At 53.4% G+C, this 25,634-nt stretch overlaps 2 protein-coding genes across 7 annotated transcripts; both read left to right on the forward strand.

Annotated features, from left to right (window-relative positions):
• The first annotated feature begins 4,011 nt into the window (after positions 1-4,011).
• Positions 4,012-9,217, forward strand: VPS25 (vacuolar protein sorting 25 homolog). The gene is made up of 6 exons (XM_059908087.1): positions 4,012-4,109; positions 4,324-4,469; positions 5,160-5,213; positions 6,245-6,333; positions 7,102-7,177; positions 8,597-9,217. Exons 1-6 carry the CDS (start codon positions 4,057-4,059, stop codon positions 8,707-8,709), a joined length of 531 nt encoding a protein of 176 aa, XP_059764070.1. The 5' UTR covers positions 4,012-4,056; the 3' UTR covers positions 8,710-9,217.
• A 1,147-nt stretch (positions 9,218-10,364) lies between these two features.
• WNK4 (WNK lysine deficient protein kinase 4) lies at positions 10,365-25,435 on the forward strand. 6 transcript variants are annotated; one of them, XM_059907268.1, is made up of 20 exons: positions 11,038-11,099; positions 11,203-11,771; positions 12,125-12,378; positions 12,584-12,756; positions 13,575-13,795; positions 14,099-14,256; positions 14,755-14,843; positions 14,944-15,160; positions 16,702-16,966; positions 17,198-17,319; positions 17,543-17,601; positions 17,703-17,820; positions 18,093-18,209; positions 21,603-21,740; positions 22,597-22,651; positions 22,756-23,339; positions 23,429-23,489; positions 23,996-24,404; positions 24,493-24,692; positions 25,059-25,435. In XM_059907268.1, exons 3-20 carry the CDS (start codon positions 12,376-12,378, stop codon positions 25,175-25,177), a joined length of 3,108 nt encoding a protein of 1,035 aa, XP_059763251.1. In that variant the 5' UTR covers positions 11,038-11,099; positions 11,203-11,771; positions 12,125-12,375; the 3' UTR covers positions 25,178-25,435. The 6 variants fall into 6 exon arrangements, with proteins under 6 accessions (XP_059763249.1, XP_059763247.1, XP_059763248.1 ...); XM_059907266.1 differs by lacking the exons at positions 11,203-11,771; positions 12,125-12,378 and adding an exon at positions 24,854-24,951 and having other exon boundaries at positions 10,365-11,099; positions 25,059-25,146; XM_059907267.1 differs by having other exon boundaries at positions 11,009-11,771.
• The last annotated feature ends 199 nt before the right edge of the window (positions 25,436-25,634 follow it).

Here is a 25,634-nt window from a genome sequence, read left to right on the forward strand (position 1 = left end):
CACTGTTCCCCTCCCCATCCCAGTGGGGTCTGTGTCCTTCCCAGAGTCTCTGCTATTCCCACAGGCCCTCCGTTCTGAGCAGCAGAGCTGGAAGAATCTGGATAGGCCCACTGTTTTGTTCACTTACCTGCCCCCCACCACCCCTTCCCCCACCCGAAGGCCACACCCCTATACTTCCTCCTCCCAAGGCCAGGCCTTTCCTGCGTCTATCCAAACCCAGCTCCAGGAAACGTGCAGGAAGAGACTCCCTTCCGGTCTGGAGAGCAGCTGGGGAGGTGAGGGGGGTGGGATGAGGGAGGACTCTTTGCTGTGGCTCCTGCAAGAAGGAAGGGGGTGCCACCCAGGAGCCCTTAATTTTCCCTTTCCTCATGCCTCAGTTTCCTCCCAGGGCCTGGGAATAGGAGCTCTGATCTGACCAACAGGAGTCCATCCTTAAGGACCTGAGGATTGAGGGCAAAGGCAGTGGGGGCTTCCTCTACTAGACTCGCCACAGGACTTCCCCTCCAGGTCCTTGGCCCTCATCCTACATTGTCCTGGACCCTGGGTGGGTGTGGCCTACAGCCTGGCCACACACTGCCCCCTGGTGTCCACTAAAGCTAACAACCAGAAGATGGACGTGGCCTGGAAGAAGCTCAAAACTGAACCCTGTGGTCAGAGACCTGTCATTCCCATAGCAACCACTAGTTCTTCACTGGATGCTTCTGTTAGCTTCTTGAGCCATACTTATGCTCCCTTTCCCACTTCTTAGGGACATACCTAAGCGACCCACCATTTCTGTATATGGACACTCCTATATGTTCCCTGGATGGTGAGGCCCAGTTCTCCCCATGGAAACTCCACCTCCAGTTCTCCCTGGGACAAACCTGCCACGTCATCAGAAACGTCTAGAGAATAACTTGGTTCTTCAAAAAGACACCTGTTTATTCCTTGTGGCACCTGGCACCTCGTTAGGAACTCTCCTTGTTGAAATGTAAGCCTCCCTGAGTACATGCATATCTACTTCCTGGGACATGCCTGTCTATTCCACAGATATATACCTATATGCTTCTAGAACATATCTGTTTATTCTCTGAGACACACTTCTCCTCTCAGGACACATCTGTCTCTCTAGAGACATACCTATTCCCTAGGACATTTAGAGTTTTCACCAGAGAGAAATCTTTGCTCTATTTCCATGAATGCATCTGTCTTCTCCAAGGATATATCTATGCTCTTTTGGACCCATATTTGCCTTCATGCGTTTTACTAATATACATCAAAGGCATGTTGGTGTAAGACACTGTATATTGCATGTTGTGTTGGGAAGATAAGTTAGATAAGGCTTGGTTTCTGCTTTCAATGGCTTTCATCTAGTAGGGGAGCCGACATGTACACAAATAAACAAAAACAGTGGAGTGTGTGATGAGAGTCATGCAAGGGATGCAAGCCAAATGTTTTCTGAGTGCAAAGGAAGGAGGGGCCCATTGAGCTAAGGTGCAATCACAGGAGGTGAGATCACTGGAGGGTGACTGTGGAGTTGGCACCTGACTAGGCCTTAGATGGAGCACATTCCCCTATGGGAGAGAATCGAAAGGGAGGTGAATTAGAAAATTATTGCAATAATCCAGGTTTGAGAGAACAAGGGCATAGACCAAAGGAGTGGTGAATGGGGAAATGGAAAATAATTAAAAAGTAGGGAACTTCCCTGGTGGCGCAGTGGTTAAGAATACTCCTGCCAATGTGGGGGACACGGGTTCGAGCCCCGGTCGGGGAAGATCCCACATGCCGTGGAGCAGCTAAGCCCGTGCGCCACAACTACTGAGCCTGCGCTCTAGAGCCCGCGTGCTACAACTACTGAAGCCCACGTGCCTAGAGGCCGTGCTCCGCAACAAGAGAAGCCACCTCAATGAGAAGCCCGTGCACCGCAACAAAGAGTAGCCCCCAGTCGCCACAACTAGAGAAAGCCCATGCGTGGCAACAAAGACCCAACGCAGCCAAAAATAAAATATAAATAAATTAATTAAACAAAAAAGAAGTGAGCAGAAAAAAAAAGCAATTAAAAAAATAAAAATTAGGAAAGGTTATTAAAAATAGGGGAAGGATTTGGATATGAAGGTGAAGTAGAGGAGCGGTTAGAGCTGACTCTGGCTTTGAACCTGGGTGCCATTAGAAGGAGAAGCTGGCCTGAAGAAAATGGTGTATAATATGAATAACAATGGAACAAGCTGTTATGTACCGTAGAGAGTTAGAAATGGGAGTGGTGGTGCTGCTGCTAGTGGTAGAAAAGGGTTGGAGCTAGAAATATAGGGTTAGGAGTCCCCTGCACAGAAATGCCATGTGAAGCCATGAAAGGGATGAGAGTTCCCGGAGAAAAAGTGTACTGAAGAAGGCTAAGGTCCTTTAGGAAACACCCACATGTAAACAATGAGGACAAAAGAAGACAAAGGGAAAGATCAAAGAGATAGCAGAACAAGGATAAAGCAGTGCCATGGAAGCAAAGGAGATGGTACGCTTTGAGAGAACATTTTTTTTTTTTTTGATGTGTACCATTTTTAAAGTTTATTGAATTTGTCACAATACTGCTTCTGTTTTATGTTTTCGTTTTTTGGCCACGAGGCATGTCAGATCTTAGCTCCCCAACCAGGGATCGAACCCGCACCCCCTGCACTGGAAGGCGAAGTCCCAACCACTGGACCACCAGGGAAGTCCCAAGAGAACATAATCTATTGAATGGTTCATTCATTCATTCATTCAACAAATATTTGTTGGGCACTTCTGTGGACCAGGAACTGTACACAGTAAAGGATGGACTTTGGTGGGGGAGATGTTAGAGATCAGACAGGAAATTGAGAGGGTGGTAGAGTCAAGGAAACTACATATTTTCAAGTAGGGATGACGTCAGCATGTTTGTAGACGAGAGGAGCCAGGGGAAAGGGAAAGAGGGAATATGATACACAGAGAAGTCCTGGAGGAAACTGGAAAGGCGAGGCAATCAGCTGCCAAAGGGTTGACCTTGTAAAGGAAGAGTGATACTTATTCCTTTGAGTCCAAAAGGAAGGAGTAAAAGTGAGAGAAATTTTTGAGAGATGAATCCAGTGTGATGACAGAGAGGAAAGATTAAGAGGTTCACATGCATGGCCTCAATCTCATAAAAATAGAAGGGAAGGGCATTCTGCAGAGATGGAGGAGATGGGAACAGGTGGAATGGCATGATGAGTGTGGAAAAGTTTGAAGAGTTACCTTGAGGGATGTCACAGGGAGCCAATAAAAGACAAAGCATCACTGGGCTGCACTGATTGCCCGGCAATGAGGTCAGTCAGGGAATCTGGGGTTCAGTCAGCAGGTTCCGGTGAATTTTTTTTTTTTTTTTTCAGTAATACTCCTGGGCCCAGGCGTGAAAAAAAGAAGGTGGGGGTGGGGTGGGGAGGTGGGCAGGGATCAACGACTCTGGTTTGGAAACTGAGCAGCAGGTAGGCAGGCAAGGGGACAGAATTGAGTAGTCTAGGCTGGGGAAGGAGTCAGATAAGACCAAAAGGGGTCCAGGGACTTGAGGCTAGAAAGGTGAGGACGTGGGAGAGGTGAGAGAGAGGTGGCTGTGCTCAAATACGGCAGCCCTGAATAATGGAAGCAGAGCCATTTCCAGTGATAAAAGCTACAAATGAGCTCCTGGGGAATGATGGAGTCGATCGACACAGGAATTGAGGGCAACTGCGAGGGAATGAAGTTAAATGACACAACTGTTAATATTGAAAGAAGCCTAGTATAGTGGAAACAAGCCTAGGCTGGGTTCTGGAGACCTGGGTTCTATTTGCTGTTCTACTAACTGTGCCACTTTGGGGGAGTGACTGCCCTTCTCTGGGGTGGAATCAGAAGACTTCTCAGGGCCCTTTCTGCTCTAGACGGTAAGGATTTGGGGATAATAGCAAGGGACGGGTTGACGAGGACGATCCCTCCCGTTGGGCCGCCCCTCTCCCCAGAGGAGCCCGGAACCTTTCTGCTGTGCTTTCTGCCCGGACGTGCCGGAGAGGAGACCGGAAGTCCTTTGCCGGCGGGTTCCGGGTTTCCTGGGCTACTGCGATGGCGATGAGTTTCGAGTGGCCGTGGCAGTATCGCTTCCCGCCCTTCTTTACGTGAGGCTCAGACCCCGAGAAGCCCCGCTGGGCCTCCCTTCCCTCCCTCGGACCCCGGGCTCAGCACTGATGCTTCAAATGGGGAGGGGGAGAACGGATCCGGTCGCCGCCACCCTCAGTCCCTCACTTTCTCCCGGGAACGCGCCTCTGGCAAGTGCTGCCGCTCGCCCTCTCACTTCCTCTAATTCTGCGCCCCACCCGCTTCACCCGGCAGGTTGCAGCCGAACGTGGACACTCGGCAGAAGCAGCTGGCCGCCTGGTGCTCGCTAGTCCTGTCCTTCTGTCGCCTGCACAAACAGTCCAGCATGACGGTGATGGAAGCTCAGGAGAGCCCGCTCTTCAACAACGTGAAGCTACAGCGTATCCTCCCTCAGGCTCTTCCACACCCCACACACATGCACTTCCACACTTTCCCACATGCCCAGACTTCACACTCCTCTTCACCCACAGAAGGCAGGTTCCCACCCCAACTGGCCTTGGGAAAGAGCCAGACTGTGTAGCTGACATCCATTTTACCAACAACTCCAACCCGAATGTAGCACCAAGCCCTCTTGTTCGCGGCAGTGATGAGTACCCAGGTGTCATTCAGATCTTAGAATTTCTGCCCTGAAGCCAAGTACCAAGTTTTTCAACCTGAGCCTTTTTGACTCGTTGAAACTTTTGTCCTCTGTATGAGGCTCAAACTCTGGCATTACCTTTAGTAATTTTCTCTGCCTACTCTCCTTGTCCCAGGAAGTAAGGGTTGTTTTCTTTTGCTGCCTGATTCATCCCTAAAATATCTAGAGAATGGCTGGAGGAAGGAGAGAGGACAGAGGGTGAGAAATGATAGTACCTTTCATTCTCTAAAGCTCTTCCTTTTAATTACACTAGTTTCTCTTTACCTTCCTCCCCCCAATATGCAGAAAATGCTAGTTTATATCCTGTTGGGGCATTGCACGTCAATGTGTGTAGGTGGGAGAAGAAGGGTAGTTTGTAGCATGAGCCTGGCTCTGAGAAATTTTATCCCACCCAGTTCATTCCATTAATACCATTCCCTTAACCTTAAACCAGGGAAGCTGCCCGTGGAATCAATCCAGGTTGTATTAGAGGAACTGAGGAAGAAAGGTGGGTTCAGTTCCCCAGATTCCTTATTTTTCATCCTAGTTGGGTTTTCCTGAGGGCAGATTAGCACAAGTCTTTTCTTTCTTTCTTTTTTTTTTTTTTTAAAGATTTATTTATTTTTATTGATTGATTGATTGATTGATTGCTATGTTGGGTCTTTGTTTCTGTGCTAGGGCTTTCTCTAGTTACGGCGAGCGGGGGCCACTCTTCATCGCGTTGCACGGGCCTCTCACTGTCGCGGCCTCTCTTGTTGCGGAGCACAGGCTCCAGACGCGCAGGCTCAGTAGCTGTGGCTCACGGGCTTAGTTGCTCCGCCGCATGTGGGATCTTCCCAAACCAGGGCTCGAACCCGTGTCCCCTGCATTAGCAGGCAGACTCCCAACCACTGCGCCACCAGGGAAGCCCCTCTTTCTTTTTTTTTTAAACCCTTCAGTGGCTTTTTTTTTTTAAATTAATTAATTTTTATTTTTGTCTGCGTTGAGTCTTCGTTGCTGCGCGGGGGCTTTCTCTAGTTGTGGCGAGCGGGGGCTACTCTTCGTTGCGGTGTGCGGGCTTCTCATTGCGGTGGCTTCTCTTGTTGCAGAGCACGGGCTCTAGGTGCGCGGGCTTCAGTGGTTGTGGCTCGCGGGCTTTGTTGCTCCGCGGCATGTGGGATCTTCCCGGACCAGGGCTTGAACCCGTGTCCCCTGCATTGGCAGGCGGATTCTCAACCACTGCGCCACAAGCGAAGCCCCCACAAGTCTTTTCTTTTAAGAACTTTTTTTTTTTTCCTCTCCTGGCTTGGAGCCCAGAGTTTTCTGTACAATAGCTCAATTCCCTGGGTTCTTTTCCCCCATTGGTATACAAAATTGAAATCTCTCCATCTGTGCCCCAAGACCTGAAGAGGAGAATGGATGCCTTGCAGATAGTAATAGTAAAACAATTCCTGAATTTCTCTTTCTGAAAGCTGAATCTCTTACACTCTCTTCCACCTTGGTTTTTGCCTCATTGTCTCTTCTTAGAGCATGGTGCTTTCATAAGTATCTGTTTTGCAGGGAACCTCGAGTGGTTGGATAAGAACAAGTCTAGCTTCCTGATCATGTGGCGGAGGCCAGAAGAATGGGGGAAGCTCATCTATCAGTGGGTGAGACTATTCTGACTCAGTGACCCATGGCAAAGGAGAATGAATCTGTGCTCAGCAGATGCCTGGTGTTTTCAGATCCAGACTGAGCAGAGTGGGAGGGGGCAGAAAGAGGAAGTGTAGGTCTTCCAGGCAAGCCTCTTTCAATGACTCAATTTCCCTGGCTGGAAAGAACTTTCCTTTTTTTGCCTGTAGGAGGCCAGAGGCTGTGTGAGGCCATGTTTGGAGAATGCAGTCCTGGAAACCACGAGTACTATTGTTGGCTGGAGCCTCTGGCCACAGGAGATAAATGGAGAAAGGAAGGGAAAAAAACACAAAAACCTGGAGCCCCTCCCCCATTACATCCTTATGGGGCTGTCCACAATATAAATGAGACTTTCTGAACAGTGTGGGTGTGGGGACAGACTCTCTCCCCTGCATTCCCTGTCACCACCAGCCCTAAACATTCCCAAGGGAGAGAGGAGGGGAAGAAGCATCAACAACCCAAATATAACAAACACACACCACCCATTCTTGAACAGGAAAACAACCAGAATGAGAGGTCACTCCTCAGACACGTGAAGGCCTGTGGTTTAGTGGTTCCGAGCATGTGTGTACATGTATAAATATAGCACCTGTAGGGTTTGTGGGTTTTAGGCCACTCCTCTGCTGAGGTGACAGCTACTCGTTTGGGAACAAGTATCATTCCTGGGTCAGAGAGGTGGAGCTGGTGAGTTTACCTTCTCCCAGGAAATTCCTGGTTCTTATTCAGTCCGTTTTCTGTGTCCATAGGTTTCCAGGAGTGGCCAGAACAACTCCGTGTTCACCTTATACGAACTGACCAATGGGGAAGACACAGAGGATGAGGGTAATGCTTTTCCCTTTCTCCCCAGTTTTGTTATCTGAATCCTCCTCCGTCTAGATAATTTTTGTTTACTTGACATTCAGATTTCCCATTTTTCTGCCTCTAAATTCCGAATACTAAATAATACAAAGGTTCTTAACCCATGTCCAAGATTTCCATAAACCACCTGAATTCACATGCAGAGAACCCACAGATTTTGTTTGTGGGGCTGTATGTGCATTTTTCTCGGCATAGAGTCCATATTATAAGATTTTGAAGGGCATCTGTGACCCATGAGAAGTTAAGAATTATCAGTAGAGATGCCGAATGAGGAACTAGGGAAGGAGATTAAGTCTGAAATTTCATTCCTTGCTAACTCAGGCTTTCTGTCACCCTTTATTCTTATGGAGGGCTCAAGATCTGTGGTTGTCAGCTGAAGGGATTGGGCCAACACCCCCAACCCCACCCCCTGCCCTTTAGAATACTATGGTTTCTGGCCAGACAAGGATTTGTATACTGTTTGATTTTTACATAGTGTAAATACTCTTCTCAGCTCTTTTATCTCTGACTTCATATTCTAATCCCCAGGATCACCAAAAGTACCAATCTGAGCTGGGGAAAAAGGGGCACCTCCCCTTTCTGCCAGGCCTGGCTGCCCCAACAGAGTTTACAGCTCTTGGCTCCCCCCCCCCCCCTTTCCTGCAGGCCTCTGCTTGCTACTCCCACCATCATGCCATGACTTCAGTGCTGCAGCCTTGCCCAGCCCACCACTCAGGCCAGGCAAAGCTGGAGGCTTCCTCAGAAAGCAAGCTCCCTGACTCAAGAGCTGGGCCCCCGCAGGGGGTGAGGTGTGCAAGCCTGTTAGGGCTTGCCTCCTGCCTCTCACATCTCCCTGCAGTATCTTGCCATATCTCCAGATACTCAGCTGGCCCTTGGCTCCCAGCCTTGTTCCTTTTCACTAGGAAAGGGCAGATATCTGTGCTGGACCTTAACAGTCTCCTGGCCAGAGGCATGGCTATACCTCTTTGTGTTAGAACAGGTCCTCCCAATGGGTACAGATGCAGTTAGGGTCAGCGTACAATGACAAGGGACTTGACCTCCCTACACTTGATTGTCAGGGCCCCTTCTTTGTGGCCCACAAGCAAACGGTGTTACTCTTGTATATCAGACACTAATGGGCAGGGGGGTTAGTGCGAGGGTGCATGTGGGTTGAGTCTGACAGAAGAAATAGGAAGGGGGAATAAGCATGAACTCTCATTTCATGTTGACTCAGGCTTTCTTCCACTCCTTACTCCTAAGGAATACCCAGGAAGGGTGGGTGGGGGCAGCTGTAGCAGTACAGCTGTCCTGGAAAGTTCTCAGTTTCCAGCTGGGCTGCTCCTCTCAGAGGCCTTGAGCCCCAAGGAGCTGAGTGACCCTGACTACCCGTCTCTCCCTGTCCAGAGTTCCACGGGCTGGATGAGGCAACCCTACTGCGGGCTCTGCAGGCTCTACAGCAGGAGCACAAGGCCGAGATCATCACTGTCAGCGATGGCCGAGGCGTCAAGTTCTTCTAGCAGAAACCTGTCTCCCTTTACTTCTTACCTCCCACCCTTCCAGGGCTTTCAAAGGGAGACAGACCAAGTGTCCCCACAGACTGGATCCGTGACTCCACCAGACTCCAAAGGGCTGCAGTCCAGGGGTGGGTTTCCCACTTATCCCATGTGTCTGTCCCTGGGATAGGGTGAGGCTGAGGTGCCAGGGAAAAAAGATGTGCTGCTCCCTGCCTCACCTCCTCTCGTGAGCTGGGGTCTGTAAACCTAAACACAAACTTCATTTGTGTCACACACGTAAGTACATACACACATGCACCTGCACAAGCTTCTGTTTCTTCCCCCTCCCACCCCTTTAGCTGCTGCTGCTGCCTCCTCTCTCAGGCTGGTGCTGGATCTTTCCTAGGGGATGGGCGAAGCCCTGGCTGCAGGCAGCCTTTCAGGCAATGTGAAGATAGGAGGCCCAGGAAGGGGCCTGGCAATGAGAGGTGGGGCCGGACACTGATTTATGATATTAAAAAGCTTAACCCTACTGCCTGCTGCTGCGGTTATTACTGGAGTGGGCAAAGGGAGGGCTGTGAAGTGTTAACCCCCTGAGTGAATCCCAGCCTAGGAGAGGGGAGAGAAGGCCTATGGCCTTTGAAAAGGTCCTCTCGTGCTGGCGGGCTCCAGTGAGTCTGTGGTTTTACATCTGCTGGGTGGGCTGTGCGGGGGAGTGCCGATGGCACACAGCCTGGGGACAGACTGCTTTCTGTCTCTAAAATGGAGTAGCTTAATGACTTCCCCCTCCCTCACCATCTCCCTGTGGAAGTCCTGAACTACTCTGAAGCCCCTCCCTCCATCCATCTGCTCTGGGTGGGGTAGTTGAGGCCAAGGGGAGCTGAGGGGGAGTAAACCGGATATGGACTTCGGTTTATTAGAAACTTTGGCAAACAGAGGGGGAGGAAGGAGAGCCCACATAGCAAAAACAGCCACTCTGGCCAGGATGCGGTCAAGGTGGGGAGGTGGAGAGGATGGGTGACCTGGTCCTTGGTTTGGGGGAGGGGCTGGCTTTGGGGTTCACACTCCCATCCCTGTGCAGCCCGGAGGGACTGCGACGTTGGAGAAAACCAGATCTTTCCATTGACCTCTGTATTGTCGGCCTGGGGCCATTCCGGACGATTAGGAGGGGGTGGCGCTACCTTATCTGGGTCGTGCAGGCTGGTGGTAGCCTCCTCTTCACCACCCCCCTTTCTAGGGCCGGGGAGCCGCGGTCACTTTTCATCTCCCTGTCCCAGTACCGTGCTCCCCCAGACAGGTTTGCGCACTGGTAGTACGGGAGGACACACCGCCGCCTCGCACCCGGCTCCGGCTTCGGAATGAGACTGAGGGCGGGTGCTTCGGGAGGCCGGGGGGAGGAGGGCCAGCGGCCGGGGGCGGGGCGGTGGCCGAGGTGAGGGGCTGCGCCACGGGCTCCCGTGCGCTAGCAGCTCCAAGGGGGCGGCTCGGGGGGGTAGGGCGTGGCGGGGGCGTGGCTGCGGGGCAGGCGACCCTGGGCTGGGGCCCCAGTAGCTCAGCCGGAGCGCTGTGGCCGAGGTGAGGGGCTGCGCCACGGGCTCCCGTGCGCTAGCAGCTCCAAGGGGGCGGCTCGGGGGGGGTAGGGCGTGGCGGGGGCGTGGCGGGGGCGTGGCTGCGGGGCAGGCGACCCTGGGCTGGGGCCCCAGTAGCTCAGCCGGAGCGCTGCGCACCCAGCCAGTGATTCTGTCAGGCCGCCTCCTTTCCAGCCGCCCGGCTTACCGCCCTGCGGCGCCCGGCCCTTCCTCATGCTGGCACCCCCGGCCCCAGAGACCGAGGTCCCTATGTCCCAGGCGGAGGCCGACCTGGCCCTGCGGCCCCCGCCGCCTCTCGCCGCGGCGGGGCCGCCCCGCCTCGGGCCCCCTCGCCGGGCGCGCCGCTTCTCCGGGAAGGCTGAGCCCCGGCCGCGCTCCTCCCGTCTCAGCCGCCGCAGCTCAGTCGACTTGGGGCTGCTGAGCTCTTGGTCCCAGCCAACCTCACCCGTTCCGGAGCCCCCTGCTCCTCCGGACTCCGCTGGTTCCGGCCCCGCAATGAGTCCACCGCCTAGCTCTGAAGAGCCCACTGAGGGCACGTGGACCGCGGGCGCCCCGGTGAAGGCCGCAGACTCCGAGCGTCCGGAACTCGCGGGCTCCGCAGGAGGGTCGGGGTCCCGGGAACCGCCGAGGATCACCGAGGCGGCGGCCCGGGAGCGGCGGCGGGAGCAGGAGGAAAAGGAGGACACGGAGACTCAGGCTGTGGCAACGTCCCCGGACGGCCGATACCTCAAGTTTGACATCGAGATTGGACGTGGCTCGTTCAAGACGGTGTATCGAGGGCTGGACACCGACACCACGGTGGAGGTGGCCTGGTGTGAGCTGCAGGTGCGGCTGGGAGCCCCCTCGGTGACGCCACGGGATGGGACCCTTTGGAGGTCTTGGGATGGGAGACCCAGGGGACAGCAGCAAGAGGGATGTATTTTTCCAGTCAAATATCCAGACACTCTTGTCCCCCTTGTTCTGATGATCCATGGACCTGGCTGATTCCGGGCTGCAGAAGGAGAAACTGAGGCAGGTGGTGTATGGTGGCTCCCCTATGGATTTAGACATTCTCACTTTACGGGCTCTATACTCAACCCTGAGAGGTGGAAAATAGGATGGGGAATTGGGTAGGGAGCCAGTTCAGACCTGAGGGGTGGTTGGCCTCACCACTTTCCTGCAGTGGTTACCTACTATCTCTTCCCTTTCTCTCCCTTTCCCCTAAGTCCTGAGACCCTCAGTGTGACCCTGATCTTCCTGCTCCCTCACTCTGGATCTTTGCAGATTAGGAGGCTGGAATGATGGAGGCCAGCAGCTGAGGCAGGGTCCTCTCCACTTCCAGATGATTTAGGGCTATTGTGGCAGGACGGGGCCCTCGCACACCCCTTCTGAAGCAGTCAGACTTCTGGACTTCTCCACAGCTGGGGGAGGGGAGACAGGGAGCTCCAGCCCTGGCCTGAGTCCAGTCCTGCTCCTCATCCCGCTGCCTACCTGAGCTCTCCTTTCTCAGATCCAAAGGTGCTGAACCCCATAGGCTTTAGGGGTATGCTGGTTTGAAGGACCTTCTTCCCACGGGGGAAGAACCCAGTTAAGTCTGAGCTAGCAGCTTTGGATTCAGACTGGGAGGACAGGGCCTGGGGGAAGGGTCCTCCCCTCCAGCCCTGGCACTGGGCTTGCCCCTTGCGCCTGCCAGTGCCACGCCCCAGGCTCTAAGCCAGGCAAGGCAAGGCGGCCAAACTGGGGTGGGAGGGGGATGGAGGAGGGAGATGGAGGAGGGAGATGGGGGAGGCGAGACAGCCATGGGGCAGGGGGCAGTCTCCTGGCACCTGGTCCTGGATCCTTTGTCTCTTTCTCTGTACCTCCCTCTGCAGCCCTCCTGCCTCCTGCCTGGATCTAGCAGTTCCCAGTTTCTGAGGCCAATCCCCTTGCCGGCCCCAATTCTCTGCCTGCCGTCTGCCTGCTGCCCGCCTGCTGCCTGCCCGCTGCCAGCCCCTGGGCATCCCCTCCCACCCCACGGCCGGCCTGGGCGGCTACAAAGGCGCTATTGACTTCAGGGCTCCTGGACAGGGCTGCATAAAAGCGCTTGTGTCCAGGAGGGGGTCCAGGGGGCGGCCCCAGGCCCATGGTGGGTGTGTCCTTGGAGCAGCCCAGGGGGGCACACCGGGAATTAGGGATCTACAATCGGTGGACAAATGATCCCACCCACCCAGCCCCATCCGTTGGCTCCTACCCTCACTTCTCCCTCAGCCCTGCCCCGTGTGCTCCCATTCCCCCTCTCCGTGGGGGTCCTGGGCCTGATGTGACTGTGACCCCCACCCCCTACCCCACAGACTCGGAAACTGTCTCGAGCGGAGCGGCAGCGATTCTCGGAGGAGGTGGAGATGCTCAAGGGGCTGCAGCACCCCAACATCGTCCGCTTCTACGACTCGTGGAAGTCGGTGCTGAGGGGCCAGGTTTGCATCGTGCTGGTCACCGAACTCATGACCTCGGGCACGCTCAAGACGTGAGCTCTGCGCCTGGTGGTGGGAGTTGGTGGGAGGACTGGTGGTGGGAGGTCTCCACTGCTTCTGGAGGAGCCCAGCCTCCTCAAACGCTGCAGGCAGGTCCAAAGCCAGGCTCACTATCTCTCATCCTCCTCTCTTGAGCGTCTGGAGGCCTCAGCTGCCCCCTAAGGAGTCTTCCCCCACGCTGCCTCTCTCCTCTGCAAGCTATCCTATCTTCCTGCAGCCTGCAGAGATCTGGCACTGTCACTTCTCTCCTTAAAATCCTTTCGAGTTTTCCCACTGCCCTCAGGATAAAGTCCACACTCTCTAAGGACTGCTCACAAAGTCCTTATAGGATCCAGCCTGCGTTCCGGACAAACCAAATTCCCAGCAGCTCCTCGCACCCTACCCCATCACTTGCTGTCTCCGTGCCTTTGAGCACGGGTGTCCCTTCTGCCTGGAAAGTCTTCATCCCTTCCCATTTTCACCCTTGAACGCCTACTCAGCCTTCAAGACTCAACATAAAAGTTATTTCCTCTCTGAAGCCCTCCCCCACGCCCGGGGCAGTTAGTTATCCCTTCTGGCGCTTCCACAGCACCTTGGGGGCGGCCCTGTCTGTGCATTTACCGCCCGACCTCCGTTTTGTAACCTCCTGTCTACCTACCACACCCCCGACTGCGTTTCTGCTTGAGGACTGGCGCCGGTCTAGGTTAGGAGAGGCTGGCAAAAGATGCGTAGGCGGGGGAGTGGGTGGGGCTACGGGGAACTTCCCAGTGGTGGTCTCCCTCCCCAGCCTATGTGTCCCCCACCAAGACCGTGGCTATGCGCCCTCCCCCAGATACCTGAGGCGGTTCCGCGAGATGAAGCCGCGAGTCCTTCAGCGCTGGAGCCGCCAAATCCTTCGGGGGCTTCATTTCCTACACTCCCGGGTACCCCCCATCCTGCACCGGGATCTCAAGTGTGACAACGTCTTTATCACGGGCCCTACAGGCTCCGTTAAGATTGGGGACCTGGGCCTGGCCACGCTCAAACGCGCCTCCTTCGCCAAGAGCGTCATCGGTGCGTCCCTCCCGGGGGTCCTTGCCATTCTTGCCCTCCCCATGTCAGGAGAGAGCCTGGGGACCCTCTCCCCCTAGCAGTGTCTTTCGGGATCCATGGAGGTAGAAGCCCACAGGGAAGATGGGGAGACCTATGGCATTCCCTCTTCCCCACACCCCTCCCCCAATCCCCCACCCTCACACACAGGACGGGGAGGGGTCGGTCACTTGCACTCCAGAACTGCCTAGCCTTTTGTACGCTCAAGGGGAGGGACGAAGCCATAAAGGAGGCACTGCAGCCTGATACCTGCTGTGGATCCTACAGGGACCCCGGAGTTCATGGCCCCGGAGATGTACGAGGAAAAATACGATGAGGCCGTGGACGTGTACGCGTTTGGCATGTGCATGCTGGAGATGGCTACCTCGGAGTACCCTTACTCTGAGTGCCAGAATGCCGCGCAAATCTACCGCAAGGTCACTTCGGTGAGAGGGGGCAGGGAGGAGAGGGAATTACAGGTCCCCTTTACACTTTTCCTGCTCCAGCCACCCCGCGGTCAGTGCCCTTTCCCTTAATGAAAACAGGCTGGACATAAAGACGCCCTGGTGAACGCTGAAGGATATTGGATGCACACAAGGCCCCTCCAATACAAGCTATTTAGAATAATGTCGTGTGTAGCGCTCTCTAGAGCTTACAAACGATTTCACATCCAATCGATGTGAAATCCTTCCTGCTGCCCCGCGGGGTGAGCAGGGCAAACGTTCTGCCCTGCGTTTTACAAATGAGGACACTGGCTCAGCGAGAGACTTGTTCAAGGTCACACTGTCGATACGTGGGGGGACTGGGATTTGAAATCACATCTTCTAGTAGCAGTCGCGGTGCTTTTGCCTCTGCACGCCCTGCTGCCTCGGGCAGGGGCGGGTGCGTAAAGCAGAGAGCTGGGGCGCAGAGGGCGGGAGGCCTCATGCAACCCCATTCCTCAGGGCACAAAGCCGAACAGCTTCTACAAGGTGAAGATGCCCGAGGTGAAGGAGATTATTGAAGGCTGCATCCGCACGGATAAGAACGAGAGGTGGGTGGAGGGGCTGGATGGGGGTGGGGGCGGTTGGGGGGCGGGCGGCGGTGGGGCTCGGCTCACGGTGGGGCTCGGCTCACGGTGGCGCCGCCCTCAGGTTCACCATCCAGGACCTTCTGGCTCACGCCTTCTTCCGCGAGGAGCGCGGCGTCCACGTGGAGCTGGCGGAGGAGGACGACGGAGAGAAGCCGGACCTCAAGCTCTGGCTGCGCATGGAGGACGCGCGGAGAGGGGGGCGCCGCCGGGACAACCAGGCCATTGAGTTCTTGTTCCAGCTGGGCCGGGACGCAGCCGAGGAGGTGGCGCAGGAGATGGTGAGCGGAGGACAGACTGCCTGCCCTGCGGCTGGGCATGTGAGGGGCGTTTGGACTTGGACGTCGACTGGAGGGGCCAGTGCCTCGCTGGAGTGGTGCCTGGGTGGTGGGAGGGGGGCTCAACCCAGCCCTCTCGGCATCTCCCGCAAGGGTCACCCTGCAGCTCCGGCCTTAACGCACCCCACCCGCGTGCACACCTAGTGTTCTCCACAAGTTGGAGATTTCCTTTTCCAGCCTTGGGTCCTTCCACCTCCCTGTTTTACTTCCTGCTGATCCGGTTTTCCTGAAATGCCCTTCTCTCCAGCTTATCTGTTTTTCCCTTTTTCATCCCCCATCCCCCCCATGTCTTTTTCTCGATCTTCCTTCATGCTCAGAACCATCCATTTCAGAAAGCCTGTCCCCTCTAGAGTCAAAATTAAATGTTTTTTTCCCACTTCAGCAGGTCCTCCATTACTGGAGGGGCCCCCATTGGTCTTGTTTTATACCAGGATACATTCCTGTCTTTCTCTTCCACTAGACTATAAAGTCTTGCGGGCAGGGACTGTGTGTATTGGTTTTTCTATCCCTGACGGTGCTTAGCACGTGGTGGGAGCTTGTTAATCACCCACATCTGTACACAGCTTAGAGCCCTTTCCCATGCATTCGATGGTTGTTACCAACCCTGCATGGAGTGACTTTATCCCGATTTATTGATGAGGAAATAAAAGCTCAGAGAGGCTGAATATCTTGTACAAGGTCCCAAGCAAGTAAGTGGCAGAACTGACTCAGGTTGTTCAGATTTTAGGTCAGATCACCCTGCCCCACTGCCTTTACATGCCCAGCGGAGCTTGCTATTGAAATGAATAAGGACATGATGAACAGAAGCTGGTGGACCAGGAGAGGCATATATGGGAGACAGAAGACGTGGGGCTGGTCTTGGAACGCCTGAGGGGGGAAGGGAAAGAGTATGAAATTCTTGATAGAAAAATGCAGTTGAAAGGGTGGGATCATCTCTTGGTGGGTCTGGGTCAGGAACCTGAGAATGTGTTTGAAATATGGCATAGGAGCGGGTCTCCGAAGCATAGCTCAAACCTGACCTGAGATCGGATCCTGATCCATTACATACAGAGGTTCTTGATCTTGACACTACTAACATCTTTGTTTGGGAGACTGTACTGTGCATTGTAGGATATTGGGGCATCTACTCAGTAGATGCCAGTGGTACCTACCCCTAAGCTGTGACAGCTAAAAATGTCTCCAGATATTGCCAAGTGTCCCCCCCCAGCCCCCAAGAGCAATTGACTTACTGTATAACCATGAACTGGTCACTTAGTTTACTTATTTCTAAAATGGGGCTGATAAGACCTACCTCAGAAGGTTGCTGGAAGGATTTAATGTTGATAATGTGAAGAGCTGCCAGTTAATGGACACAGTGGGTAATCAATAAATGTTGGTTCCCTTTCTCCCATGTCCTGGAGGCCTCAAGAAGGTGTCATGATGGGTCTTTGTTGGGGGAGGGGGAATCTCATCTCAAACTGTGTTCCTCACCCTCCCAACTCCAGGTGGCCCTGGGTTTAGTGTGCGAAGCTGATTACCAGCCAGTGGCCCGTGCAGTGCGTGAACGGGTTGCTGCCATCCAGCGAAAGCGTGAGAAGCTGCGCAAAGCGAAGGAGTTGGAGGCCTTCCCCCCAGCGCCAGGGCCCCTACCAGCAGCTGTCCCCATGACTCCTGCTCCCTCCAGTATCTTCCCCCCTGAACCCGAGGAGCCAGAGGCAGACCAGCACCAGCCCTTCCTCTTCCGCCATGCCAGCTACTCATCTACCACCTGTAAGTCACCTCTGACCTTGGGACTCAGGTCCCAGAACCCTTGGCCTCTGCCCCCTACCCAGAAGTTCAAGCCAACAGCATTGTCACTTACCCGGCCTTCCACATCTAGCCATAGCTCCTTCTGGGAAAGAACTCTGCCACAGCTCCAGGCCCCTCCTTGCTCAGGCAGCCTCCCTCCTTGGCCACCACTCCCCTTTATTTCCACTTTTTGATCCCCTCCCTCCCCACCAGCGGATTGCGAGACTGATGGCTACCTCAGCTCCTCCGGCTTCCTGGATGCCTCAGACCCTGCCCTTCAGCCCCCTAGGGGTGTGCCATCCAGCCCCGCTGAGTCCCATCTCTGCCTGCCCTCGGTGAGAGGGGGTCACATGGGGGGCTCCCAGCCATTCCAATCCTATGACCTATCTCCCATCCTGTAAAACCCAAACCCCTGACATGGCCCCGTGTCCTTGGAAATCCACCCCTCTTGTCCTCTTCTTAATTCCCTCTACCAAGTACCCCAGCACCCTTGACACCATGTCCCTGGAGTCCAGCATTTATCCTCCCCTGACCTCATGAACCCATATCCTATTTCAGGCTTTTGCCCTATCCATTCCACGTTCTGGCCCTGGCAATGACTTTTCCCCTGGAGACAGGTAAGTTCTGGTCTGAGTTGGGGTGTTAGGGTGAAATATATGGAGCTCTGGGCTCCCAGTGTCCACTCTGACAATCCTGTCTTCTTTTCCTTGTTTTCCAGCTATGCCTCAGATGCAGCATCAGGCCTTAGTGACATGGGAGAAGGGATGGAACAGATGAGGAGACCCCCAGGGAAAAACCTCCGGCGCAGACCCCGATCCCGGCTTCGGGTCACAAGTGTAAGGAAGGGGCACAGGTGTTGGGGAATAAGCTACAGGGCCTGGAGGGAACTGTCAGAGGGATAGGGGAAGTCAGCCAGAAAAGGGGAGAAGCAGTGTGCTACTGGTACCCAAGAGTCAGCCAGTCATGTTTTTAATACAAGACTATGGGGGCAGAATCAGCCTCTCTCCAGTTGCAGTCTGGCCACTGTCATTTGGTTGGAGTGGGGTGGGGACACGTGATGAAGACAGAGAGCTTGACCTCCTCCCTCTGCTGACTTTTGACTCTGAAGGTCTCAGACCAGAATGACAGAGTGGTTGAGTGCCAGCTACAGACGCACAACAGCAAGATGGTGACCTTCCGATTTGATCTGGATGGGGACAGCCCGGAAGAGATTGCAGCTGCCATGGTGAGGGGGAGAGAGATGAAGACAGAGTCTTTGGATCTGGGACAAGAGTCTCCTTCCTGATGTCCCCTGTTGCTGAACTCCCCCCCACAACCCCATCCAACAGCAAGGGTTTTAAAGCTGGTTGGCCCTCAGCACAGTGACATTGAAGACATCTCTGCCCTTGTTTTGGGGGAGGTTTCTGTTTATCCAGTGAGGTTTTGATCCTCAGCTGGAGCAATTTGAGACTAACCTAGGGTATACATAAGTGCAGTGAAGTGCACGCTAGACACGTGATACTGTGGCTGTAAGTAAAGGATGGGTTGAGGGCAGCAGGGGAAGAGGTAGGACTTACGTGAGGTCTTGACAGATGGGTCAGAATGGCAGTGAAGAGTGGAAAGGGCATGTGCAGTGGAGGTATGGCAAAGGAAAGGCATGGAAATAGGGAGTGGCTTGAAATATGGGGCCAGGAGGGCTTCATGAGGAGACTTTGTCATTGGAAGAGTTCCTATAGGAAGCAACAAGGTCCTACTGTATAGCACAGAGAACTATATTCAATGTCCTGTAATAAACCATAATGGAAAAGAATATGAAAAAAAAAGAATGTGTATATATGTATAATTGAATCACTTTGCTGTACAGCAAAAATTAACACAACATTGTAAATCAACTATGCTTCAATTTTTAAAAAATCCAAAAAGAAAAGGGTTCCTGTAGGAGAGTTGTAGAAGTGAGGTTGAGCCCAGATCATAGACAGTCTTAAGAGTTAGAGTGTAACATGGTGAGAATAGGTTTTAAGAAGACTGTTCTGCTGTGGGATGTGGGAGAGGGTTGGGGGTAGGGAATCCAGTTGGCAGGTGGATACAAGAAGCTGGATGTGGTCCAAGGAGAGAATGGATTATGGGGGAGGAGGAAGAAAAGGGGTGAATCTGAGGGTCATTTTGGGAAAATAAATTACTTTGTAATCCAGTCATCTATTGACATGGTACAGTGTACATAGTAGATGGTCAATAAATATTTGCTGAGTTGATACGAGAGGGAGTTAGCGAGAGGGGATATCAAGGGCGAGTTGTAGCTTAGAGGAACTAATGGCAATAGGCCATCAAAGGAGAGAGGAAGTTAGAAAATGAAAGTAGGCTTGTTTTTTTTTTAGGGATCATGATGGGCTTGAATGACAGAGAGACAGGCAAGATAAGATCCTCTCGGAGAGAATACAAGTCAGGGCTGGAGAGAGCGGTGGATCTGGGAGTCTCAGCAGAGTTGAGCGTGAGAGAAGGTGGGCCTGCAAAGCCTGAGGCATAGAGGTTTGTCTTAGTGGATATCCCCAGTTGTGGAATGGGGGGGTGGGGATAGGTCATCGAAGGACAGAGATGGAGCCTGAGAGGTAGGAGGAGCTCCGGAAGATGTTACTAAAAACTGAGTAAGGAGATTGTTTCAAGGAGGCATAGGGTGAAGCCTGAGGCAAGACCACACTGGCTTTTGTCAGGAGGAGGTCTTTGTGGGAGACCAGTTTCAGTGGAGTGGGGGCAGTGGATGCCAGCCTCTGGGATGAAAGAGGGAAGGGAATGGAAGACACGTCAGACTTCAGGAACTCTCTCTAAAGCTTCTCCTCCATCATGTCATTCAGCTTGTGTCGGGGACAAAGACAAACTATCACCTGGCGTGCAGGCTTATCAGCTTCTGTCAAGCCACTCAGCCCTTCAAGAATCTTTCCTCCAGCCACACTGGTTTCTGAATGGTCCTCTGAAGAGGCCTGGGTGCCTTTCAGCTTCTGGCTCCATCTCCTCGGGGGTCTCTCCCTGGGTGCTTTCTCTACTGGGCTTTCAAGCCCCACTCAGATCCCACACAGCCAAAGGGACCCTGTCCCTGAACCCAGGGTCCACTACCCTCTTTTCTCTTCTTCCCAGCCCACCCTCCACTCCTCTGCAGCAGAATTCTCCTGAGACTTAGATCTCCTCTTGTTGCTTTTTTGCCGCCAAATCTGTAGAGGCTACCTGTGGTTACAGAGTAACGTCCAAACTCTGGAGCACGGCCTTTAAAATTCACAGCACTCTCAGCTATACTCCAGTCTTCGCTATTTTGTGAATGTGCTGTGCCCTTTGTGAATGTGCTGTGCCCTTTCCTGCCTCAGAACAGCATGGAACAGAGGAAAGGGTGGACTTTCACATAAGACCTGAGTTCAAACTTCAGCTCTGTTATCTACTGATTTGGCAAACTTGGGCAAGTTTCTTAACCTCTCGGAACTTCATCAGTAAAACGCAGGGGATAATACTTATTTTGCAAAGATGTTCTGATGTAACATATAATTTATGCGAAGTGATACAGCATGTACAAGAAGTGAAATGATGATAAAAGTATGGGAAGTGTCCACACGTGGTAGGTCCTCAGTAAAGGGTTGCTTTTCTTACTCATCCTTCAAGCCTCAGCTGTGGAGCCACCCCAGCTTCCCCCTATCCCCTGAGGTGGTATGAACTGCTTTCTTCTTGGAATGGAATTTTTAAAAATTGTGTTAAAAAACGCATAACATAAAATGTACCATCTTAACCATTTTCAAGTATACAGTTCAGTAGTGTTAAGTATATTCACACTGTTGGGCAACAGATCTCTGGAACCTTTTTATCTTGCAAATCTGAATCTCTACCCATTAAACAGCAGCTTTCCCTTTCCCCTTCCTGGAATAGCATTTTTATCTCTACGCCAATCAAAAATGCCTTACCTGCCATGGGCTGACTTGCAGTCTATTGAGTTATGTATGTGTGTGTCTCTTCCACTAGATTTTGGGCTTCTTCAGGACCAGGACCTTGTTTCATACTTCCCTGTTCCCTCAAAGAACCTAGCAAATGCCTGGCACATAGTATGTGCTCAGTAAGCATTTGCGGACTTGAATGTTACATTTACCATTTATTGCCTTATTTTTACTTAACTTTGTGGGGCTGTGTGTGTATGTGGATCTGTGGGGCATACTTTATAAACCCTATGAGAGGAGGAATTGTGTCCAAAAGCATGTGAGGCAACAGTGTAAAGAACTCAGACTTTGGCTTTAGACAGGTCTGGGTGCAAATCCCCTGATATTGGGCAGACTGAACTTCACCTCGTTGAGCATTGGTTAGCATAACTCTAAAGTGGCGGTGTTAATGTAGACCCCAGAAAGCTGTTGTTGGTGTTAAATGTGATAAGATATGTAAAGATCTGGTATATACATGCACGCTGTGAATGTTACCTCCTTTTCTCTAAGCTGTATTTCTCCTTACGCCACACAGTGCCTGGCACACAATGGATGCTTACTAAATACTTGTTTTAGGTTGGTAGTGAGCACAAGCGGTGGGGTGAAGGGTTGGTTTTTAAAGACTGGGGCCGGGAGAGAGGGATGAGTGGAATAACAGAGCCCTCCTTCCCCTTCCTGCTGACTCTCGCCAGGTGTATAACGAGTTCATTCTGCCCTCGGAGCGAGCTGGATTCCTGAACCGGATTCGGGAGATTATCCAGCGAGTGGAGACCCTGTTGAAGAGAGATACTGGCCCTGTGGAGGCTGCTGAAGACCCCCTGGGCCCCCAGGTCAGACCCCTCTGGGCACCTCCAGGGGGAAGGGACTCTGCTCCAGGTTTCATTAGTCTCTGTCCTTACCAGTCCCCTTGGATCTAACTTGTCTTCATCTCTGGGACCCCAAAACAATGGCTCTTCCCCCATTTGAAATCTGATGAAAGCCACAGACTCTTGTTCTAGAAAAATGTGTTCAATGCATACTTTTAGCTCATTATTTTGAAACAATTTCAGACTTACAGAGGGGACTTCCCTGGTGGTCCAGTGGTTAAGACTCCACACTTCCAATCCAGGGGGCGTGGGTTTGATCCCTGGTTGGGGAACTAAGATTCCCACATGCCTTGCGGTGTGGCCAAAAATAAATAAAATTTCAGACTTACAGAGAAGTTGCAAAAATTGAACAAAGAATTCCTAGATACTCTGCCTAGATTTGCCAGTTGTGTTTTGCCACATGAGCTTTACCATTCTCTCTTCCTCTCTCCCCTATCTGTGTGTGTGCATGCATTTTTGGGGGGAACCATTTAAGTAAGATGCAGACATCATGCCCCTTTACCACTACATATTTCTCAAATACAGTTTTTTAAAAATATTTATTTATTTATTTATTTATTTGGCTGCACCAGTCTTAGTTGTGGCACGCAGGATCTTCGTTGTAGCATGCAGGATCCTAGTTGCGGCATGCGGGATCTAGTTCCCTGACCAGGGATCAAACCCGGGCCCCCTTCATTGGGAGCGCGGAATCTTAACCACTGGACCACCAGGGAAGTCCCTCAAATACACTTTTGAATCCCTTGAAACTCATCTGTGGACTCCTAGAGGTTCATGAGTCCTAAGACTCAGCTCTTCCCACTGTGACATTTCTCTCTCTCAGGAGGAGCCAGCACCATTGCCTGCCCTCCCAGGGTACCCCCCAGACCCATCCAGTGGTATGTACTACGTTCTGTCCCTACTCATCCCAACCCCTGGGGTTGCTCCGGGGAAGGGCATAGGGAATGGAGGACTGGAATCTCAACATCCGCTCCCTTCCCAGCAGAGTTCCAGAGCAGCACCCTAGAGCAGAGGAGCTGGGCAGCCTTCTCCGCCTCCCCATCCTCTCCTGGAACCCCCTCATCTCCTGGAAACCCCTTTTCTCCTGGGTCCCCTGCTTTCCCAAGTGCCATCTTCCCCATCACTTCTCCCCCATGTCATCCCAGCTCCTCCTCATTCTCTCCAGTTTCTCCCCAGGTCCCCTCAGATCTCTCTCCACTCCCCCCCAGCTCCCCACTTCCATTCTCCCCCAGTGCATCCCAGTTTCCAGTCCCATCTGCTCAGTTTCCACTGAATTCTCCCCTCCCCAGTTGTTCCCAGGTTACTCTTGCTCCTGCCTCCTTTCCCCCCTGTCCCTCTGCTTCTCCCCTCCCCTCCACCACAGCAGCCCCTCTGCTGTCTCTGGCTAGTGCGTTCTCACTGGCTGTGATGACTGTGGCTCAGTCCCTGCTGTCCCCCTCCCCTGGGCTCCTGTCCCAGTCTCCTCCAGCTCCTCCTGGTCCCCTACCCAGCCTGCCCCCTCCAGCTCCCCTTGCTCCTTGTGGCCAGGAGAGGCCTTCACCTCTGACAGCTGAGATGGAGAGTGAGGTGAGTAAGAACCAAGAGGGATGACTGTGGGGTGTGTGTGTGGGGTCCATTCTGGATCATTTCTCTACTCATGGATCCACACTTTTTAGGCCTCTCCAAATCTTGGTTGGCCACTCCTGGGTGAAGCCAGACTGGCTCCCATCTCTGAAGGTGAGGCCTCTGACCACTGACCTTCCCCTGCCTGTTATCCTCAGTCACATTTTTTTTTAAATAAATAAATTTATTTATTTATTCGTTTATTTATTTATTTATTTATTTATGGCTGCGTTGGGTCTTCGTTGCTGCGCACAGGCTTTTCTCTAGTTGCGTCGAGCGGGGGCTACTCTTCGTTGTGGCACACGGGCTTCTCATTGTGGTGGCTTCCCTTGTTGCAGAGCACGGGCTCTAGGCGCGCAGGCTTCAGTAGTTGTGGCATGCAGGCTCAGCAGTTGTGGCTCGTGCGCTCTAGAACACAGGCTCAGTAGTTGTGGCACACGGGCTCAGTTGCTCCGTGGCATGTGGGATCTTCCCGGACCAGGGCTTGAACCTGTGTCCCCCTGCATTGGCAGGCGGCAGATTCTTAACCACTGCGCCACCAGGGAAGTCCCTCAGTCACTTTATATCCTGCCACTGATTTCTCTTCCTTCTTCCATGACTCCTTCCTTGTCTCACTACAGAGGGAAAGCCCCAGCTTGTTGGGCGCTTCCAAGTGACTTCATCCAAGGAACCAGCTGAGCCTCTTCCCCTGCAACCGACATCCCCCACTCTCTCTGGCTCCCTGAAGGCTCCAACCCCTCAGCTGACCTCGGAGAGCTCAGACACGGAGGATAGTGCTGGAGGCGGGCCAGAGGCCAGGGAGGCTCTGGCTGAAAGTGACCGTGCAGCCGAGGGCCTGGGGGCTGGAGCCGAAGAGGAAGGGGACGATGGGAAGGAACCCAGAGTCGGGGGCAGCCCTCCCCCCCTGAGCCATCCCAGCCCAGTGTGGATGAACTACTCCTACAGCAGCCTGTGTCTGAGCAGTGAGGAATCAGAGAGCAGTGGGGAGGATGAGGAATTCTGGGCTGAGCTGCGGAGTCTTCGGCAGAAGTGAGTCTGGGGAGGATGGAGGTCAAGAGGTGGACTTGGGAGAGCAAAGTGTTTGGCTAGCCCTCTCACGCTCCTGATGTGTCCTCAGGCACTTGTCAGAGGTGGAGGCACTACAGACACTACAGAAACAGGAAATTGAGGACTTGTACAGCAGGCTCGGGAAGCAGCCCCCGCCGGGTATCGTGGCCCCTGCTGCTATGCTGTCTAGCCGCCAGCGCCGCCTCTCCAAGGGCAGCTTCCCCACCTCCCGGCGCAATAGCCTGCAGCGCTCTGAGCTCCTGGGCCCTGGTGAGACAGCAGTTGCCCCACTCCCATCTTTCTGGAGACCCGTCCCTAGTGATCTTTCTTTCAGGCCCTGGGGGTCTGCCCCTTAGTTTGGGGGGGACTAGCCCCCTCTCCCCATGGCCCCTTCCCTCACTCAGTGCTCTCCCTCCCCATCCTGCACCCAGGCATCATGCGAAGGAACTCCCTGAGTGGCAGCAGCACCGGCTCCCAGGAGCAGCGGGCGAGCAAGGGGGTGACATTCGCCAGGGATGTTGGCAGGATGGTGAGGGCGGGCCCAAGGGAGGGAGAGCCCAGGGAAAGATAACTGGCTGCAGCTTCACCCTCCTCCCACCCTGGAGGTTTCTTCAGTACTTTTTCTTTTCCCTCCAGTGAATTCCGAACAGAAGCCATGTGTCTCATCCACACCAGGGCCCGCCGTGGAGCTTGTGCTCTCAGAATCTGCTGACCAACACAACTCTGCAAGGAAGACCTCAACACTGAGGGAGTAGGAGGCCCCAGGGGCATGGAGAGTGCCGTTCCATTATAGGGAAGAGCCAAACATGTGGGAACTGTTTGCTGTGTGTAGAAGGCATAAATTCTGCAGCCTACCATCCTCATCCCTGCCACCTCTCCAGCCAAGAGTGAACCACTAAGCAGTCCCACCCGAGCCCGGATGCTTCTAGAAGGCACACTCCCAGCTGGGCAGGAGGAGGGGGTGTTCTCACACCAGAATTAGTAGCAGCCAATAAAAATGCTGGAACCTAGAACCTGGTGAATTTGTATGTCGGGCCTTAGGAACTGGGGGTAAGGCAGGGGAGGATTTACAAGGAATTCCCGTTTCACAACGGGAGGCAGGGGTGGAGCCCAGCCTTCTGGCTTCCTGCCAGCAGTTCATGAGGAAACTGCAAGGTCAATAATCCACCTGACCAAGCTAAGAGTCCACCCAGATCCCACCTTAGGCCTACA

The sequence above is a fragment of the Balaenoptera ricei genome, chromosome 20 (assembly GCF_028023285.1).
Source record: "Balaenoptera ricei isolate mBalRic1 chromosome 20, mBalRic1.hap2, whole genome shotgun sequence".
Lineage (NCBI taxonomy): Eukaryota > Metazoa > Chordata > Mammalia > Artiodactyla > Balaenopteridae > Balaenoptera > Balaenoptera ricei.